This window comes from Neovison vison, chromosome 4 (assembly GCF_020171115.1).
Source record: "Neovison vison isolate M4711 chromosome 4, ASM_NN_V1, whole genome shotgun sequence".
NCBI classification, from domain to species: Eukaryota; Metazoa; Chordata; class Mammalia; order Carnivora; family Mustelidae; genus Neogale; species Neogale vison.
The window spans coordinates 3,325,767-3,347,626 of record NC_058094.1 but is presented as its reverse complement, the minus strand read 5'-3'; the positions used below and the strand labels follow the sequence as shown (position 1 = coordinate 3,347,626).

The 21,860-nt window shown below is 43.4% G+C and overlaps 1 protein-coding gene across 3 annotated transcripts in view; it reads right to left on the bottom strand.

Moving 5' to 3' along the window:
• The window catches only part of TRAPPC9 (trafficking protein particle complex subunit 9), a 521,456-nt gene that overhangs the window by 439,443 nt on the left and 60,153 nt on the right, over window positions 1–21,860 (bottom strand). For all 3 annotated transcript variants that reach the window (XM_044244893.1, XM_044244892.1, XM_044244894.1), the window contains 2 exons: window positions 7,409–7,530; window positions 56–181 (listed from right to left, as the gene is read on the bottom strand). In XM_044244893.1, coding sequence (XP_044100828.1) covers window positions 56–181; window positions 7,409–7,530 — 248 coding nt within the window. The remainder of the gene's footprint in view (window positions 1–55; window positions 182–7,408; window positions 7,531–21,860) is intronic.

Below are 21,860 nucleotides of genomic sequence, written 5' to 3'. Positions count from 1 at the left end.
ACGACAGGCTCCAGTGAGCCGCGCGAAGGCTCCCGCAAGCAGGACGCACACCCACCTGCCGGAGGTTAATGTAGACGGCGTTCTGCAGGAACTCGGAGGCTTCCATGCTCCGCTTCTGAATGGCGAGGACGCGCACAGCCTTGACACACGCCTCTAACTCAACCACTCCGGCGTTCTTGTACTGTAGGACACAAACGAGGAGACGCGTCAAACAGAAGGGACAATCAAGATTCTCTGTTGTGTCATGAAAGTCGCCCTACAGGGGCTCTGGGACCCCGCAGGGCACTTCCCCAGCTTGGGGACCGACAGCACCCCCCCACCGTGGGGAGAGGGGGATGGCGGTTCTGTTGGAGAAAGTCCATCTGTTATGGGGTCAGAGGAGGTTGGTGGATTGAACCTACAAATGCACAACAGTGGGCATTTTTATCACATTTCACGATACTGTCGGTGGATACTTGTCTCCATTTCCACTTACATCTCCTGTGCTCTGAAACACCTTGCGACCCTCTCACACCTGCTGAAGTTGTGAATGTATCTGACTTTGTGGCAAACACCCTGCACCCCTGTGTGCCTGCACTTAGTGCTCCACACCTCTGTGATCTTCTCTCCGAGTTACTTGGCCCTGCTTCTCAGCTCCGAGAGACAGAGGAGACAGAAAAGGGACCCAGCCCTCGCTACTTGACGGTGACCCTGGCTAAGTGCTCTCAGGCCTCACCTCCAGGGCTCCCAGCTCTGCCCAAGGTAGCTCCCACTCGGGAGGGCTGCGGGAGGGCTGCACGCATCTGGCTGGGACCCCGGATCAAGGTCTGGAGTGCCCCCTGTCCCCCCCTCCAGCACCCACCCCCCGCCTGACGCTACACTGCAAAACTGTACGCGGGCTGTTCTTCTGCCGGTTTGCTCTTCCAAACCTGTTTTGTCTTTTCTCCTAAGCACCCTGAGCTGGAGTGACCTTCCGTTGAGGAATCTGGAAAACTTGCAGTTGAAGAAAAGGTTTACACAGGGAAGTCCCGTAGACGAGCGCCCGCGGGTGAGGACGTCCCCCACCAATATTGTCGGCGGGCATCACACACTGGGAGTCACCCCATCCCACCCACCGCTGTGGCCGAGCACCCCCGAGGCCTGGCAGCCCCACCTGCCCGTTTACCAATTATGACGAAGCAAAGGTAGAATCGCTCGTGCTTCTTACTCAAGTAATTTCTATAAAGTAGACAAAGAAATCACTGTGCTAGGAAGGGCAGGCCTCCATGCTCGCCTCTTTTCAAATATGTGAAATGTCCATAATTTGTGATATAATATATCAATTACCAGACACAGTCATAAAAAGAAACTATACTTCCCCAACTACCAACTCTAAAGTCAAAAATCTACCGTTTGTTTTGTTTGTTTGTTTTTTACGATTTTATCTGTTTATTTCACAGAGAGACAGAGCGAGAGAGAGAACAGAAAGAGGGAACACAAGCAGGGGGACTAGGGAAAGCAGACCCGATGCCAGGGAGCCTGATGCAGGGCTCGATCCCAGGACCCTGGGGTCATGACCTGAGCGGAAGGCAGACACTTAATAACTAAGCCACCCTGGAGCCCCAGAAATCTACCACGTTTTATAGACCATTTAACAACAACAACAAACATAAGGACTTTTTTTTTCACTGAAATTAAATAACTTCTTTTCCTTCAAAACCCTTAAAACTTCCATTTAAGTGAAAATAAAAGTCAACTCCATACTTTCACATATTTTATGCGACACTCATATATTTTTTAATTATACTACACAGAGATTTAAACTGCAATCATAAAAAAGTTGTTCATCCATTAGTAGAAAGGTATCCACAATCAGCGGGGATTAGGAAAAGAAAGGACAATTCCTAATGACCTATATACCTAGTCTTCCATCATTTTCCTGGAACATAAGCTCTAGGACGCAGGAACCAAGCCCCATTTCACTACTGGATCCTTAGTAACTACCTACTAGCAAAGGTCCCGCGTAGAACTATACAAGCACTTGGAACACTAAAAAAATAAAATAAAAAAAAAAAAAAGAACTATACAAGCAATACTTTAAGAATAAATGAGGGAATTAGCTCATTCAATTCTAAAACAAAAATCCCAAAACAAATTCTACCATTATTTTAGGGCCCAAAATGAGACCTAAAAAAAGTAAAGTTTCTTGCCCAAGATTACAAAGCTAGTAACTGGTGAAGGCAGGATTTGAACTCGGGTATGACGCCGAAACTAAGGCGGCAATATCACTCCATTAGGAACAAAGTGACCCTCACCAGAGAGGCCACATGAACGCAGCTAAAGGCAGGTGAGCACTGAGAACTCTGTGCGGACACTAACCCTTGCAGGGAGGGTCCTCTGCCTCCCAGCCCAGCTATCTTTCCATCTGTGCGCACGAGAAGACACAAGACCTAGCTTCTGGTTCCAATAATGCCACTATGTGACTCTGACAGTCACTTAACCTCCCTGGGCTTTAGTATCTCTGCTGTGGGAAGGTAGGGGACCATATGTTCTCCAAGGTTCCTTCCAACACCAGTATCTCAGCAGAAGGTCTATGTCTCTAGTCATCTGTTCCAATACGAAAGAATTTCCTTGGCCACAAATCAGAAATCTAATAAAAAATTATTCATGAAGCCACCAAGAGTCTGCTGAAGAGATTTTGCAATCCCTCGCAGGGAATGAAAACCAAAGGTGGTGCTTCTCCCCAGTAAGTGGGAGGTAGCCTGATGAGTCCGTGTGTGTGTGTGTGTGTGTGTGTGCGTGCGTGGGTGTGTTACGAATTAAATACATTCAGATCCGGGAAGTGCACAAACATTCCTGGACCACTCTCACTTCATGGCAGTGGAGGACATAGAAGAGGAAAGAACAGGAGCAAAGGGGTAATGACGCAAACGAGGAAAAGTACAACCAGAGAGATAGGCAAGACGTGCATCTGCCCCGTACGTGAGGAGAGGAACTGGTTTCTTCCAGACGTCTTGCTGGACACGTACTCAACCAGGGCAGGAGACGGTGACCAGGTAGAACGAGCCCGCCACTGCAGTAGGCATTGACACACAGTTCATTTACCCTGATCAAAAACTCCACGCGGCAGACCTTCATGTCCCCATTCGAGAGAAAAAAAAACCTGGGCCGATCCCCTGCAGCTGGACTGAACTCTGACGGCCTGAGACACGGGAGGGGAGACTCAAGCCCGGCTCTGCCCAACTCCAGAGTCTGCTCTTCCCACTCTTGGAACTGGAAACATCATGTCCCACGGCCACTGACTCCCCCACCACGCCCTGTAGCCACTAACTTTTAGTGAGCCCTGGCTGGCAAGCTGGGGTCCACCTGCCGCGCCCACCGGGCTTCGCCCCAGAGGCAGGAAAGCCTGGTCCCTGTGCACGTCCAGAGCCTCGTCCCCTGACCTTACACGGGTTCCTTCTGCCTCTCTAGCCCAAAGACAGTCACTAAACTGCTAGAATTAGTTCACAAGCACACGACCTCTCCATTTGTCCGCCCATTGAAAGAACTTAGCTATGATCACTTTGATAATGTTGGAAACAATTGCAAAGAGAAAAGAAAGGATTCTGGAAAAAGTGCTTATTACTTATAATTTTTAACTAGCCAGTTACAAAATGAATATTAAAACATCAAATGTGGGTGCTCGCTTCAGCAGCACATGTAATAAAACATCAGTCTGAGGCAGCTGGGTGGCTCAGTCACTAAGTGTCTGCCTTCGGCTCAAGTCATGACTCCAAGGTCCTGGGGTCAAGCCCCACATCGGGCTCCCTGCTCAGTGGGAAGCCTGCTTCTCCTTCTCCCACTCTCCCCCTGCTTCTGTTCCCTCTCTCGCTGTGTCTCTCTCTGTCAAATAAATAAATAAAATCTCTTTTTTTTAAGATTTTATTTATTTATTTGATATACAGAGATCACAAGTAGACAGAGAGGTAGGCAGAGAGAGAGAGAGAGGAGGAAGCAGGCTCCTTGCCGAGCAGAGAGCCCGATGCGGGGCTCGATCCCACCACCCTGAGATCATGACCCGAGCCGAAGGCAGAGGCTTTAACCCACTGAGCCACCCAGGCACCCCTAAATAAAATCTTTAAAAAGAAAAAAAATCAATCTGCCTTCCTACATATCAGCTCATAGAAGTTCAAAAATATAATGGCAAAAAATCTCATCCACAAAATTAACAAAAACGCATACAATAACTAGGAATAAACTTAAAAACAATGCTCACGTTCTCAATGAAGACAACTGCAACTGTACTGTGGAACTTAAAATAAGACGTGTAAATGCAGAGATGTGAACACAGTCTACAGAGAAAAGCAGTTTTGTGAAGATATAAGTTCTCCTAAAAATAATTCAAAATTTATTGCAAACCCCATGAAAATTCCAATGTGGTTTTCTTTTTCCTTCTTTCTATTTTTTTTTTTGGTAACTTGAACAAAATATTTCATAATTCTTTATGAATAATAAAGTCAAAATACTAGCCAAGAAAATCTGGAATAAGAGGAAGGAATTTTAAAGAAAAGAAGACACATTATCATATATTAAATAGATTACAGGAAATAAAATATCATGATGCTAGACTAAGAAAAGAAATTTGTAGAAAGGAATGAAAAAAAAGTCAGGATTAGACTCTAATATATGGGTAAGCAGGATTTCAAATCAAAGAGAAAAGTTATGAATTCAGTAAGTCATGGTAGAATAATCAGATAGTACCTGGAAAAAAATAAGTGATATTGCTGTGTCATTATATACACAAAATAAGTTATAGGTAAGGAGGTAAATAACTTAAAATGCTAACAAGAGGGGCGCCTGGGTGGCTCAGTCGATGAAGCGTCTGACTCTTGCTTTCAGCACAAGTCATGATCTCAGGGTCAAGGAAAAAAGCCCAGAATCAGACTCCACACTCAGCACAGAGTCTGCTTGGGATACTCTCCCTCCTGCTGGGTCCCTGACCCTGTTTAAGGGTGCCTGGGCACATGGCCCCTCTCTCTCTCTCTCTCTCTCTCATTAATTCTTTTTTAAAATATTAATAAAATAATAATTGCAGGGGCACCTTGGGTGGGTCGGTCGTTAAGTGTCTGCCTTCAGCTCAGGTCATGAACCAGGGTCCTGGGATCCAGTCCCACATCACGGTCCTTGCTCAGTGGGGAGTCTGCTTCCCCCTATCCCCCTGTGTTCTCCCTCTCTCTATCAAAATCTTTTCTTAAATAAATAAATCAAATGCTAACAACAGCTAATACGATACTTTCCAGTACTTCACTCTGCCTATCCTCACTATATCCCTTTGAGAGAGGTACTATCATCATCCCTATTTTAGAGATTTAAAAAAAATTAAGGAAAGGAATTTTATTCTATTGTCAAGGCATTTCTAAGCATAACACTGAAGGTAAAACCCATAAGCAAAAGACTTACCATATTAAAAACACGTTTTGACCACAAACAAAAAGAAAACCTCATGAACAAAATTAAAGGCAAACAACATTAGGAAACAGATTTGTAACAGACATTGATGAAAGGTAAGAAGCTAATATCCATAACATACAAAGAGCTATAACAAATCAACAAGAAAAACACCCCACCTTAAAAGTATGTAGAGGACATATATGGGTAATTCATATAAGAAATGTAAATGGTAACAAGGGAAAAATGCTCAGTATCTCACTGATAATTAAATGTAAACAATGAAAAGTTACTTTTGCCCATCATAGTGGCAAACACCCTAAAAGGTGGCAAATATCCTAATAGCTAGTGTTTGTGAGAAAGCAGATTGTTAACTTTCTTGAAGGACAATATGGCAATGTATAAGTCCCAAAAATACCATGCAGATTGAGAGAGCAGATTGTTAACCTTCTTGAAGGACAATATGGCAATGTATAAGTCCCAAAAATACCATGCATTATCTGACTCAAGTCCACTTCTAGGGACTATGCCCTTAAAAAAAACTGTTTTCCTTCCCACGATGGCAAACAGTCCTCTATTCCTGCATATTAGGTCATTTCAGTTTTCCTAATATTCAGGAACGGAGAACTGGTTAAATAAATAATTCTACTCCTTTTCATTCCCTGTTGGAGAAGGAATTTGAGGAGTAACCTGAAAGCGAATTATGATCAATGTAAAACATCACGTCCAGTGATTCCCAGAAATCTTAACTAAAGGAATGATCACATAGGCACACGAGAATAAGGGCACCTGGGGGACTCAGTCCGTTGAGCGTCCTGTCTGGGTTTCAGCTCAGGTCATGATCTCAGGGTCATGAGATGGAGTCCCGTGTCGGTCTCCACGTTCAGTGCAGAGTCGACTTGAGGATTCTCTCTCCCCCTTTGCGCCTCTCCCCACTGTCTTTCTCTCTCTTTCTCTTCCTCCCCCTCTGCTCCTGCGCCTTTGTGCTCACTCTCTTTACTTGACAGAGCTCAAATAAAGAAAATCTTAAAAAACAAAAAAGCACAAAAGCACGCATGTCTAAAGACGCTTCCTGAAGCCAGTTTTCCCAGAAGTGGGATGCGAGAAAGCCCGTGCAGCCCCCAGGATGGGGAGGAAGCAAAGCGCAGCAAAGCTGTGGGCTCTGCGGGAGCAGGCAGGCCGCGTGGCTCGAGGTGCTGCCCGCTCCCCGCGCGGGGCTCCCAGCAGTCTTGCATGCGCACGAGTAGAGGACCTCCTCCACCTGGGAGGGGACCGTCCACCCTATCTGCAGAGGGCAGAGGCCTGCAGCGTGAGGACATCGCGGTGTACCTCTCAGGGAATGGGGGAGCGGCGGCAGGACACGCGTGGGACAGCCTCGTCTCCTGAAAGAAGAGCCACCCACCTGCACACATGCGTCACGGGCCTGCCGCCCGCGAGACATCCACGCTGGACCCCGCACACTCGCCAGTCCGAGAGGTGAGGGCCAGGGAGGGGCCGCTCCCACAGGCTGCCGCCGCCTCACCCCTGCACAGCTGCAGCTCTTGTCCTCCGGATGACGGAAAGTGTATGTGAAAATTTAAATTTTTTGAAATCCGGTAACAGGAACGGTGCATCCAGAAGACGGCACACTGGGCACATCGTTAGAAAGCAGGCAACGCAAGACTGAACTACAGAGGAACACACGCTGCGCCAAATCAGAGACGCGAGTCTCCGCACGGCGAGCACAGAACGCGCGCCAAGAAGACCAGAAAATAGATGCTAACGGGTTAAAGCGACTATCTCTGAGCAGCGGCGCTATGATAGCCTTTCTTCCCCTTTCCCCAAATACTGAATGACATACGCATTATTTTGAATCGGAAATAAAACACGTTTTCAAGCATACAGTATCCTGTGTTAGGGAATAATACACGAATACTTACGGAACCAAACAACTGGCAGACACTGTGGTGCTTCACAGTGTAAACCAGGAACTCCCGTTCAAACGACACAATTAGGAAAGGGGTTTACGAAGCAGTGACATCACCTTGCTGTAATAGGAAATGGCCTCCTTATACTTGTCAATTATGTCCTCGGGACTAAGACAGTTCTTAGCACGTCCGATTTCGGAACTGGTGTCGGGATTTATGCCGTTGGTCGTGAGGGCACCTGCAAACCAAAAGGAAGAAAAAAAAGAATCTTTTGCTATTCTGTCTTCTTTGTTCTTTTGAAAGTGGGGCACAAACAGGATAAAGCTTAAATACTCCCCCCTCTGCAGTTTAAGTAACGAAGCCATTTTTAAATTCTTCCTAGCTTCTATGGACCCTGTAAGTCTTACCATCAGAGCCTGTGTTAAATGATAATTAGCTCCGAGCACATTCTCCTTCCTGAAACCGTCCAGTGGAGACCGTGGGATGCGCTATAGGAAAGTCACCTGTCCACCATGTCACCGTCCGGAAGACGACGCGGCCGGCACGTATCACCTCGCGGCTCTATGCTGAGCGCTCGCAGGAGGCCCCGCGCATGCCCTCAAACAAAGATAAACTACCTAAAAGCGCTTCCCGGATCAGCCAGGACGGAAGGAATCCAACCGACAAAGGCTGGTGTCCTGTCTGCGGTTCCCATTTTCCAGCTCCGGCCAACCTCTGTCACTAGGCAGAACGGCCGCATTCCTCAGCCGTCAGACTCATGGGAGGGGAGAGTTCTGGAGAAATCTCCATTTACAGAACATACCAGCTACACGTGGAACTCGGACAGGGAAAAGGGAAAACGTGATTTTTATTTCACAGAACACAGAAACACTCTGCTACGCCCCAGCAACAGAAAAACCAGGGTCCCGCTAAGCCACTTCTTTCTGTCTCTGCCAAACCCCGTCTTCCTGGCGCCTGCCAGGGCTCAGGCATGAGGCTGCGGCCGAGCCTTACAATCCCCGGGGCCCAGGCGGGCATCTCACTGCCCGGGACACACATGCCAGTCCGTGCCCCACCCTCGCTTCTGATCCGGCTCTGTTATTCTGTAAGCTGCCTTAAACGCTTTTGGGAACAAGACAGAAGAATGAATGGACACACAGACAGACAGGTGGCAGATGGGCAAACAGACAGAGGGACTCCACGCAAAGGGGAACAGAGACAGTCTCCTATACAAAACCCTCCTCTAGCCGGGGAGGACAGAATCACCACAGGGAGCCACGAAGAGGCATGGGGCTTGAGATCTTGTTTCCTTCGGATTTCGTGAAAATCACAGCAAGGCATGAAAGGACAGAACTACAAATGAGAAGAGAAAAGGGCATGCTTGAAAAAACCTAAAGTGTATACCTTTTTAAAGAACAGGTTCAAATCATCAAGGCCCAATGACACAATCCTTACAGAGAGCAGAGAATTCCATGTCCAGGCCACAAGGGCTCCCTTCAGAGCAGGGAGAGCTGACACGGAGCGTACAACACCAGCAGAGCCAAAGAAACATGGTTTTGCACGCAGAAGGACTCAGCACGTGTGCTAAGGAGCCCCCAACCATGCTCTGAGGGAGGCTCCCAGTGTACCCCAGTCCTGCGGTGAGGAAAGAAGTCCTGGGGAGGCAGGTGTCCTTGCTGGTTTTCAGAATTCCAGAGCGAGTGACTCCAGGGCAGGACTCAAACTCAGGCCTATGTCTTATACAAACGCACTGCCATGTCTCATGTGCTGTTCGTGTGCACAATACATCCATTTCCGGCTGAAAGAACACGGAGTGAGTGTACAGGCAGTCGTGATTTATCTAATAGGCTCTAATAATTTATCTTTGTATCACCGACTTCTACTCTTTTCCCTTGAAGAAAGGAAGGGAAACTAACGGGGGCCACGAGTGAGGTGGGTCTTTCATTCTTCACGGTACCTCCTGTGCTCTAAACAGTTTCTGATCGAGGAGTCCCCACCCAGGGAGGAAGAGGAAATGCCCGCTCCACTTTGAAAGAAATGGCACCAGCGATGACGAGGGTTCGTTTAAGGATTAAACACCAGTACTGATGCTGGGGGAATGTGTCGGCTACGAGCAACAGCAGAGCTCAGGAGAGAGCTTAGTGGGTCACAGTGGTTTCATTTCATTCGGTACAAGAATAACGAGCTCTAAAACACGAGTATGCAATAAATTCCATCTTTCTTGACATCCACAAAGCGCTGACAGCCTGCGTGGAATGCTAGTGTGAACCAGCGAAACAAGGAGTCATCAGGACCACAGCCTTGAGTCTACAAGCAGGAAAAATCAATGAAACAGGCAGGTTGACGGTCAGGCAGGTGGCAAGGAAAAGAGTGGACACGGTAAGGAAGAGGCAGGGGGAAAGTTCAGAAAACAGCCTCATCACAACGGATGTCAGGCATCCATCCAGCCCTCATTCGTGCGCGCAAGAGACAGGCAGAGACTTACAGAGTCCTTTTATCGGCAAGATGGCATACAAGGCACAAAACTGGAAAGGCAACACACACAGAGATAAAACAAAGCAGAAATCAGAGGGCATAAAGCAGAGACAGACGAGGCAGGAGAGAGACAAAACCGTGAGGGAAGCGCAGCAGCAGGGCTCAGAGAAGGCAGGCACCGCTGGTGCGGCGGTGAGCCCGGCAGCGGCAAGCAGCCCGGCACTGCCCCGGCTCACTCACATCCTGTCCTATTGGAAAACCAAGCCCCAGGGCGCCTGGGTGGCTCAGTGCGTTAAAGCCTCTGCCTTCAGTTAGGGTCATGATCCTGGGGTCCTGGGATCGAGCCCCGCATCGGGCTCTCTGCTCGGCAGGGAGCCTGCTACCTCCTCTCTCTCCCTGCCTGCCTCTCTGCCTACTTGTGATCTCTGTCTGTTAAATAAATAAATAAAGATCTTTAAAAAAAGAAAAACCAAGCCCCTGCCACAGGGGACTCCTGGCACCGTCTGCAGAGGGCCAGCAAGGAGACAGGGCTGCCGACAGGTCGGGAGTGAGACTGGGCACCTCCAACTCTGCGGCACAGATGGAATTTCTAATGAACGGTACAGGGATGTCTGGAAGGCCATTTGGAAAAAGATCAGAACAGACCCGTTCCTCACACCAAACACAAGAGTCAACTCCAAATGATCGAGGATCTACACGTAAAACAGAAAACCATTAGAGAAGTTCCGGTAACTCAGGTGAGCTCCTCTAAAACTGGATACGTGGAAAGGCTCTCTATGATGCAAATCCAAATGCGGTTTCAAAAACTGATAAATGCAGTTATGTAAAAATATCACAAAGCCAAAATATAAATGAAGATCTAAAAGTATTTACAACATATTTCACAAAGGCTATAACTCTAATATAGAGAGTCATAAAAACTGAGAAAAAGCTAAAATCCAATAGGAAAAAAAACGAGAAGATATAAGCAGATAATTCACAAAAGAAAAATATAAAGATGGCCCTCGCCAATTAAAAAGCTGTTGAATGTCACCTACAGCCTATCTAGTTGGTTAAATGTTATACGAGCAAGGAGCCGTTAACAAACCTGGAGAGAAAAGGCAACCTTGTGCTTGGCTCCTGTGAATGCAAAGTGCTATGACCTCTATGGACAGAAATGTGGTAAAATCTAAGAAAAGTGTGTCTACATGTTTTTTTCACCTTTCAACCCAGGAACACCATTTCTAGGAATTTATGCTGAAGACCCAGTGCCAATAACACAGAAACACACGTGTATGGGGTTATTCCCTGGAGCAGCGTAATTCAAACAACTGGAAACCACATGCCCACGAGGAGACCAGTAAACAGAACACGGCACGTCCACGCACACGGCGTGCCTCACACCTGTGAGAATGGCTGGGGCACGTCCCCATCACCTGCCCAGGATCAATTTCCAGGATATGCTGGCAAACATGACAGCAAAAAAAGCCAAATATAAAAGAACATGTATAATATGCTATCTTTTGCCCAAGAACTAGAAATAAGAACATATGTCTGGTTCTCTTCATCAACAAACAAGCAAACAAACATCCCCACCAGAGTGAAAAACCAAGAATGGATGGTCATGTGCAAAGGTAGAGGGGCAGGAGGTAAGAGGGGTAACAGAGGCAGTGACCCTTCTCTGGGTATAACTTTTTGTACCAATTTGACTTTTGGAACCATTTTAATGTTCTATATAGTACAAAAAACAAAAAGGAAATCAATCTTCTCTGGGTATAACTTTTTGTACAATTTTGACTTTGGGAACCACTTTCATCTTCTATATAGTAAAAAAAAAAAACCAATCAAGATGGGGGAACCCTATAATGACATGCCAACAGAAACAAATGAGCCTACATTTAAGATAAATAACATAATTACCTTGACAGGGAGGATTAAAGGACAAACCCAACCAGCCTCTGATCATGTACCTTGTATACTGACCCCCAGGATAAAGACAGAAAGAGCATAAACAACTCTTACATTCTACTTAAATGTTTGTTTATATGGTGACATTACTCAGTAATGCTGAAACTACTTTCTGTATACTGTAGGACTGAGAAAATGAGTAAATATATTGATAACATCGGGAGGCAGATTTCTCACTGTTAGAGAAGGAAGATACAAATATAACACAGGGAAAGAATGGAAAGACTCCTCAGGTTTGGGACTGGAATTAGAGTTAGCAGAGTATGAACTCTAGATAACACTATCAGTTTCTCAAAGGGCCATAAGTAATAGCACATTTAGTGCCAGATCTTGGTTTCTAAATACCATTTGCCAACAAAGGGAACTAGAACACTGGAGAGGGATGTCTGATGTCAAAGTTGGGTCACGTATCTCCACTTTACTCCAGACAGTGAGGAAATGCTGTGCACAAAGGATACAAGCACCAGCCAGTAGGGCTCCCCCTGGCCAAATCTAGCCAATAGCAGTCTAGTAGGGCTCCCCCTGGCCAAATCTAGCCAATAGTAGTCTAGTAGGGCTCCCCCTGGCCAAATCTAGCCAATAGTAGTCTAGTAGGGCTCCCCTGGCCAAATCTAGCCAATAGTAGTCTAGTAGGGCTCCCCCTGGCCAAATCTAGCCAATGGCAGTGGGGGGTGGGGGACAAAGAATGAAAGCAACGGATTAGAACCCACTGAATAAAATAAAGATCTGTAAGCCCACAGTAAAGCCAGATGGATGGCCGACCAAATGGATGGTTGGGCAGATGGCAGGGAGGGAGGGAGGGAGGAACTGAGAAAAGGATGAGAAAGCTCTTCCTTGTACAAGAAGGCTAACCAGTAGATGGGTAAGTAATGATGAAGTTAGACCATCAACTTTTGGCAACCATCAACTGACTCGGGTAAAAATCTTCAGTGAATGCCAAATCTAGTAAGTGAAAGTTTGATGAGAAACAGGATATTTACATGGTCTCAAAGTATTTTCCCACAAATTACTTATTAACTACAAAAAGGAATACAGTTAACTTTACACTGGAGAAACCTGGCCAACAATCAAAGTGATTGCCAATAACGGGACAAACTGGCCTCATGTGCTTCCTGATATAATGCATAAAGACATAACATCGTCCACCCTAGCAAAATGCATCATGTCGTCATCAGGAAGCAACCTCAGGCACATCCAAACTGAGGAACTTTCTATAAAAGAAATGGTTGGTATTCTTCAAAAACACCAGTATCAAAAAGACACCGAAAATCAGAGGAACTGTACCAGATCAAATATTATCAAATGATGGGGAAACCAAATGCAATGTGTGATCCTAAGCTGGATCCTGGCTCTAAAACTAGAGTCGCTAAACTGGGGCAGTTAGTAGAACTCGGTAGAGGAAGGTGTTCTATCAGTCCTAAATGTCCTCATTTTCACCACCGTACCATGCTTTGTACATCAGTGATCTTGTCCTTGGGAAATACACACTATGGGAGTCCGGGCAGGGGCATCGGGTCTGCAGTTTACTCTCGAATGGCCCTAAAGGCTGAAGGTAAACATGCAGACTTCAAATAATAAAGCAAAGGATAATCACGGTAAATCTGGAGGAAGAGTACACCAGAGTTCTTCCTACCATTCTTGAAACTTGAATTTTTTTTTGAGTTATTTCAAAGTCAAAAGTTTAAAAAAAATTAGAATCCTGGTAAACCCAATCACAGAACAAGTCTATTGAAAACAGAATGTGGGGGCACCTGGCTGACTCAGTGAGTAGAGCATGAAACCCTGGATCTCAGGGCTGTGAGTTCGAGCCCCACACTGCGCACAGAGATTACTTGGAAATACACACATACATACGTGCATACATAAGTCCTAAAGCCATCTTAATTTTTTTTTTAAAGTAGGTGTTTTTACAAATATAAAAGCACAGAAACATACACATTTGGGAATAGAAATGAAATTCGAAAAGACAAATTACAGACCAAGATCATAAGCCACAAGCAGAATGGTCATTCTTCCACTCATAACACTCACTGTGTTCCTCCAACAAGCCAGACACGGGGCTGGGCCCTGAGAATGGGGTATCACAGCGGTACACAGTGCACTGAAAAACTCACCACACAAGCTCTATGATAAAAGTGACATCGGGGCACCAGGGTGGCTCAGTGGGTTAAGCCTCTGCCTTTGGCTCGGGTCATGGTCTCAGGGTCCTGGGATCAAGCCCCGCATCGGGCTCTCTGCTCAAAAGGGAGCCTGCTTCCCCCCACTCTCACTCTCTGCCTGCTTCTCTGCCTACTTGTGATCTCTGTCAAATAAATAAATAAAATCCTAAAAAAATAAAGTGACACCATGACAATGACCATACCCTGCACAATGAACCAAGTCTTGCATGGGGTCTGATTTCTTTTCCCTGAAAAAATTAAAACCCTGGAATAAGACGGGAGATATGTTTTCAGAAGAATGAGAGAGAAATTGACTCAGGAGGAAATACTGAAGGAGTTGTGGTTGTTAAGCAAGCTAGAGGAAGCACGGTAAAAATCCTACAGCAGAGCTAAAATGGGAAGAGGAAACTTCAACAAGCAGAGCTAGAAGACATCTAGAGGACTCCTCCAATGAGAGTGGAGTACATGTGCTTCTCAAGCATACATGGAACATTCTCCAGGAGAGACAACACACCCGATCACAAAACATATCTTAGTAAATTTAAACGAAAGAAAATCACACAAAGTATGATCTCTAACTGCCACAGAATTATGATAGAACCAACAGATGGAAATGTGGGGAATTTATAAATATTTGCAAATTAAATAGCACACATCTAAACAGTCAATGTGTCAGAGAGGAAATCACAAGGAAGATAAGAAATTAATTTGAGCTGAATGAAAACAAAAGCACAATATACCAAAAATGAGATGCAGCAAAAGCAGTGCTTAGAGGGAAATTCATAGCTAAAATGCCTACTTTAAAAAAAAAAAAAGATCTCAAGTCAACAACCTAAGAAACTAGAAAAAAAAAAAAGCAAACTAAAATCAAAGCAAAGGAAGAAAATAATAAAGATTATTATCTTTATTATCAAAAATCAATAAAATACACAATTTTAAAAACAGAAAAAACCTACAAAACTAAAAGCTGGTTCCATAAAAAAGAAAAATAAAATTGACAAAATGTCCAAAAAAAAAAAAAAAAAAAAAAAAAGGACAGAAGAGTCACATTACTAAAATCAGGGCTGAAAGGGGGTATCTGGCTGGTTCAGTCAGAAAAGCATATGCCTCTTGATCTCGGGGTTGTGAGTTCAAGCCCCATGATGGATGTAGAGATTACTTAAATAAATAAATAAACAAGTAAATAAATAAACAAACTTTGAAAAAAAAATAAAATCAGGGCTGAAAGAATGGACATAACTACCAACATTAAAAATTAAATTAGGGGTGCCTGGGTGGCTCAGTGGGTTAAAGCCTCTGCCTTCAGCTCAGGTCATGATCTCAGGGTCCTGGGATCAAGCCCCTCGTTGGGCTCTCTGCTCAGCAGGGAACCTGCTTACCCCTCTCTCTCTGCCTGCCTCTCTGCCTACTTGTGATCTCTGTCTGTCAAATAAATAAACAAAATCTTTAAAAAAATTTAAATTAATTATAAGGGAATACCATGAACCACTGCAGGCCAATAAATTACATAACCTGAAAATTCCTAGAAAGACACAAAATACCAAAACAAATTAAAGAACAAACAGGAAAACTGAATAGACCAGAACAAATAAAGAAATTAAATCCACAGGCAAAGTTTCTTGGCGGGGAAAAAAAAAAAAGCTCAGATACAGATGGCTTCACTGGTGAATTCTATCAAATGTTTAAAGAAGTAACTACAATTCCTCACTAATTCCTCAGAAAAATGTAAGAGGAAGGAACACTGGCCAAATCATCTTAGAAGGCCAATATTGCCCTAATACCAAAACCAGAAGATATCAAAACAAAACTATAGACCAATACCTTTTATAAATACAGATGTGAAAATCTTCAAAAAAATACTGGCACGCTACATCCAGCAATATGTAAGAGGATTATACAACACGACCAAGTGGCATTCATTTGAAAATTGGTTTAATACACAAGAATCAATTAATTAGGGGCCCCTGGGTGGCTCAGTCATTAGGCGTCTGCTTTCAGCTCAGGTCATGATCCCAGGGTCCTGGGATTGAGCCCCACTTCAGGCAGGAAGCCTGCGTCTCTCTCTCCCACTGCCCCTGCTTGTGTTCCCTCTCTCGCTGTGTCTCTCTCTGTCAAATAAATAAAATCTTAAAAAAAAAAAATCAATAACACTGTATCTGTAGAATAAAGGACACAAACTACATGATCACCTCAAAAGATGCAGAAAAAGCATTTGACAAAATAACATCCTCTCATGATAAAAATACTCAACTAGGAATAAAAGGGAATAAACTTAATAAAGAGCATCTATGAAAAATCTACAGCTAATATCATACTTAATGATAAATGACTAAATGCTTTCCCCCTAAGATCAAAAATAAGGTAAAGATGTCCTCTCTCAATGTGGGGAAAGGGGAACCCTATTCCACTGTTGGTGGGAATGCAAGCTGGTGAAGCCACTTTGGAAAACAGTGTGTAGATTCCTTAAGAAATTAAAAACAGAGCTACATTATGACCCTGCAATTGCACTACTGGGTATTTACTCCAAAGATACAGATGTAGTGAAAAGAAGGCCCAATGTTCAGAGCAGCAATGGCCACAGTTGCCTAACTGTGGAAAGAGCCAAGATGCCCGTCAACAGAAAAATGGATAAAGAAGCTGTGGTCCATATATACCATGGAGTATTATGCCTCCATCAGAAAGGACAAATACCCAACTTTTGTATCAACATGGACAGGACTGGAGAAGATGATGCTGAGTAAAATAAGTCAAGCAGAGAGAGTTGATTATCATAAGGTTTCACGTATTTGTGGAGCATAAGGAGTAACACGGAGGACATGGGGAGATGGAGAGGAGAAGTGAGGTAGGGGAATTAGAGGGGGACATGACCCATGAGAGACTGTGGACTCTGAGAAACAAACTGAGGGTTTTGGAAGGGAGGGGGTGGGGCATGGGTAAGCCTGGTGGTGGGTATTAAGGAGGACACGTATTGCATGGAGCTCTGGGTGTAGTGCATAAACAATGAATTTTGGAACAGACACAAAAAAGTTAAATTAAATTAAAAAATTTTTTTAAATGTGCTCTCTTCTGGGGCACCTGGGTGGCTCAGTGGGTTGAGCCTCTGCCTTCAGCTCGGGTCATGATCTCGGGGTCCTGGGATCTAGTCCCACATTGGGCTCTCTGCTTGGCAGGGATCCTGTTTCCCTCTCTCTCTCTCTCTGCCTGGCCCTCTGCCTACGTGTGATCTCACTCTCTCTCTCTGTCAAATAAATAAACAAAATCTTTAAAAAAAAAAAATGTCCTCTCTCACCACTTGTATAACAAGGCACTGGAAGTTACAGCCATAACCATTAGAGTAGAAAATTAAATAAAAGGCATCCAGACTGAAAAGGAAAATGCAAAACTATCTCTATTTCAGGTGACATGATCGTGTAAAAAGAAAATCCTTAAAAAAAAAAAATCCACTAACAAAGAGTTCATATAATAAGAGAGTTCAGCAAGCCTGCAGAATGTAAGACCAATATGCAAAAAATTAGTCGTATTTCTATACACTTGCAATGAACAACCTGAAAATGAAATTTAGAAAACCTTTTCAATCACAACAGCATTAAAAAGAATAATAAATTTAGGAATAAATTTAAGCCCCCCAAAAAAGCATAAAATGATACTCTGGAAATTCAAAACATTGTTGACAAACGTTAAAGAAGACCTAAATAAAAGGAAAGATCCCATGTTCATGGGTCACAAGATTTAATATTCTTAAAATGACGATGCTCCCCGGGGGATCCATAGATTCGATGTAAACCCTGTCAATATCCCAGCTGGAGTCACTGCAGAAACTGACTAGCTGAATCCTAAAATTCATAGGGAAATTCAAGGGCTCCATAATAGTCAAGACTAATTTGAAAAATAAGAACGAAGTTGGAGGATTTACACTTCCCAATTTCAAAATATATTACAGCTTATGGGGAAATTATCACTAATTGTTAAACTTATCTGCTTGTCTTAATTTTCTAAATTCTCCACAATGAACGTGACTTCTATAATAAAGAAATATAAGGTATTTTTTAAAACATGCACACCCTTGGGGCGCCTGGGTGGCTCAGTGGGTTAAGCTGCTGCCTTCAGCTCAGGTCATGATCTCAGGGTCCGGGGATAAAGCCCCGCATCGGGCTCCTTGCTCAGTGGGGAGTTTGCTTCTCTCTCTGCCTCTGCCTGCCTCTGCCTGCTTGTGATCTCCGTCTCTCTCTCTCTCTCTCTCTCTCTCTCTCTGTCAAATAAATAAATAAATAAAAATCTTTTTAAAATAAATAAAACAGGCACACCCACTCATCAAAAAAATGCATTAATTATAAAGAAGTGAACAAACGGGGTGTCTGGGTGGCTCAGTGGGTTAAAGCCTCTGCCTTAGGCTCAGATCATGATCCCAGGATCCTGAGATCAAGCCCCACATCGGGCTCTCTGCTCAGCGGGGAGCCTGCATCCTCCTCTCTCTCTGCCTGCCTCTCTGCCTACTTGTGATCTCTCTCTGTCAAATAAATAAATAAAATCTTAAAAAATAATAATAATAATAATAATTTTTTAAAAAAAAGAAGTGAACAAACACCCAGGGAAAAATAACCACCAAAAACAAGAGTACATTTAAGTTCTCATAAGCTGAAAACTTAAAAGTACAAGAACATGAAGTTTTTAGGGAGATTTACAACATATTAAAACAAATTAATTTTCAAAAATTCTAACTGAATAATGAAAACTCAAGAAATGAAAGAAAATCACATTTCATAACCAATTTCAAATATATGGAGAGGAAAGGCCTAGAAATCACAATTCTTTTAACTCTGACACTAACTCAGTATAATGAGAGGAAAATCTTTACTTAGGAAACAGTGAAATTCTGAGCCTAAGACAGGTTAAACTCAGCACAAACTGCACTAGACAAAGTGATGATTTTTTAAATAGAATTCTAAAGTTAGAACACTGCTGAAAAGCTAAAAAATGTTCCCAAAAAAACAGATAGAAATAGAGAGGAAGTCTATCCCATGTGGCATGCAAATGCAAGCTTATTTTTGTTTACTCTCGGCGCTAATTACTTTCACCGAAGCAGAATATTTTAATTAAGATAAATAATCAATATTACACTTCTCTTGTCAAGTCTCGTTAATGAATCCACTCTGCTATGTAACCATAAGATATCTAGGATGGATCTAAAATTAGTGAAAATAGCTATGTATGGCTTCTGGAACTCTTCTCAAAGTTCCAAGCTTTTAAAATAGATCTGAGAAGTATTTCCAAATTATCTTTTCCCTCGTGAAACAAACAACAGATACTGTTTTCAAAATTCCGTTACTACAGATGATGATTCACGATCACCCTCATCGGCTGGACAACAGGCCCTATCTGGACACTACGAGCAGACAAAACGGGTATAAGGAAGACAATGACCCTCTTCTGGGAGACTTAGAATCTATCTCAAAACTGGAGTTTTTTATTTCACTGGTTAGCAAAATGAAATCAACCAAATGCTTTCTTTGAATGTTCCGTAGTCATGACTCTAGTTTTAGTGTGATGAACAGAAGAGACTGAAGCTTCACTTTCTCGGGCCAGTCAGCAACAGTCGTCCCCCGAAGGTGAGTAACGCAGAAATTCATTGACAGCCATGCTTCCCCCACATTAGACCTAAATAAACCTGCACTGAATTCTGCACAGTAAAGAAAAGAGATGAGGCCCCACTGAGGAAAAAAAATAGTAAGAAATCCAATAACCAGAGAGTTTTTAATAAATGATTCCTACGGAAAGGAAGAGAATATGGTGGTTATGAGGGCCGGTGCTGGAGACAAACTCATGCATCTGAATTCCCACATCACCATTCACTAGCTGTGACCCTGAGCAGGTCGTCAATGTTTCTGCATCTCAATTTCCTCATCTACAAATGAGGCATAACAACAACACCTATTTCCTAAAATCTCTGTAAGGATTTTAAATCGCTTCATATGGCAAGTTTATATACAACACCTTGTATCTTAGATATGACACTAAAATCACAAGCAAGAAAGAAAACACAGATAAACTGGACTTCAGCAAAATTTAAAACATCTCTGCTTCAAAGGTCACCATCAAGAAAGTGAAAAGACAACACACAGACGGGGAGGAAATTTTTAAAAATCATGTATCAGATAAGGACCTGTATCCAGAATACAGAAAAAGATTTGTTACAACTCAGTAACAAAAAGACAAATAACTCAAGTAAAAAATGTCCTGTAAAGGATCTGAATGGACATTTTTCCTAAGAAAATATGCAAATGGCCAATAAGCACAATGAAAGGATGCTCAGTGTCATTAGCTCGAAGGGAAAGGCGAAACACAGCTACAATGAGATACCACCACTTCACACTCACTGAAGCGACTGTGCTCAAAAGGGTAACAATAGGTGCTGGCAAGCTCGCAGAGAAACTCGAAGTGTCGTACACCACCAATGAGAACATCAAATGGCACAGCCACTCTGGAAAACAATCTGGCAGCTCCTCAAAAAGTTAAACACTGAGTCACCGTACGGCCCAGCAATTGTATTTACTAGGCTTGAACATAAGAGAACTGAAAACATACGTCCACACAAAAACTTGTTGGTTGAATGTTCACAGTACCATTACTGATGACGACCATAAAGTGGAAACAAACCAGATGCCCATCAACTGAGGAACGGGGGAACAAAAAGTGGTCTATTCATACGGAACAATATTGCCAGCAGTAAAAAGAAAGGAAGTATTGATTCAGGCTACAACATGGACAAACCTTGAAGACGTTATGTTAAGTGAGGACAGTCACAAAAGACCACACTGTTGTATGACTCCATTTCCACGAAAAGTCTAGAACAGGCAAACCCACGGAGACAGACGAGTGACGGCCTGAGACTGAGTGGGGAGTGACAGCTAAGGGGCATGGGACTTCCAAAGGGGTGATAAATGCCCTAAGGCTGACTGTGGTCATGCATGTACAACTCTGGAAATGTAGCAAAAAGCATACAATTGTGTACTTTAAAGGGGTAGATTGTATTAAAGCTGTTTAAGAAAAAAGGCACTTAGAATAGTGCCTTCACACAGTAAGCACAAATTGTTTATTTTTATTACAGGCAGAAGAAAATCCCCTCAATGTGAAAATGGGAAAGCAGATTTGAAATAACTGAAATTGGCCAAAAAAATCATTTCCCTTAAAACAGTTGCTGAATGGACAGGGCATATTCAGAAGTGACAAGAAATAAAACAATCTGACACCATGAAGCATTCTGTTTCAAATGTAGATCAAGTCTCGGAAGCCTAGCTGCCAGAAATGACTAGCGGAGAAGCTTGGTTCTTTTTTTTTTTTTTTTTTTTTTTTTTTAATTATAATCTCAAGGTCTCCCTTGTTTTCCTTTCTTTTTTTTTTCAATTTATTTATTTTCAGAAAAACAGTATTCATTATTTTTTCACCACACCCAGTGCTCCATGCAAGCCGTGCCCTCTCTAATACCCACCACCTGGTTCCCCAACCTCCCACCCCACCCCCCCGCCACTTCAAACCCCTCAGATTGTTTTTCAGAGTCCATAGTCTCTCGTGGTTCACCTCCCCTTCCCATTTACCCTTGGTTCTTAAAACAAACTTTGGAGCAAGCACCCAAAGACTGTCAAACTCTTTCCCTTCTGGTCTTTGAAAAAGTTGTAGGAAAAGCAGGAAGGGAAAAAAAATTCTGAAACAGGTCATTTTGAATAGTATATCTATTTAAGTTTCTAAAAATGAAATGGAATGATGCAATTCTGTCAAAACTTCATATGGATGGGTTTTCTAAGGGACAGAACAATTTTATAACCCTGAAGAGAACGTTCAGTGTTCAGATGTAGAGACTGAGGAGAATCGTACCACGTTGCTCCTGGCAGTTATGAAGTGATTCCCTACCAACCCATTTGCCGGGGTTTGAACAGCAGAAAAGAAACTGCTGCAGAGGAAAACTTTCCCTCTACCCTTCAAAGGTTCTTCTGATTGGTCTAAGAATTAAACT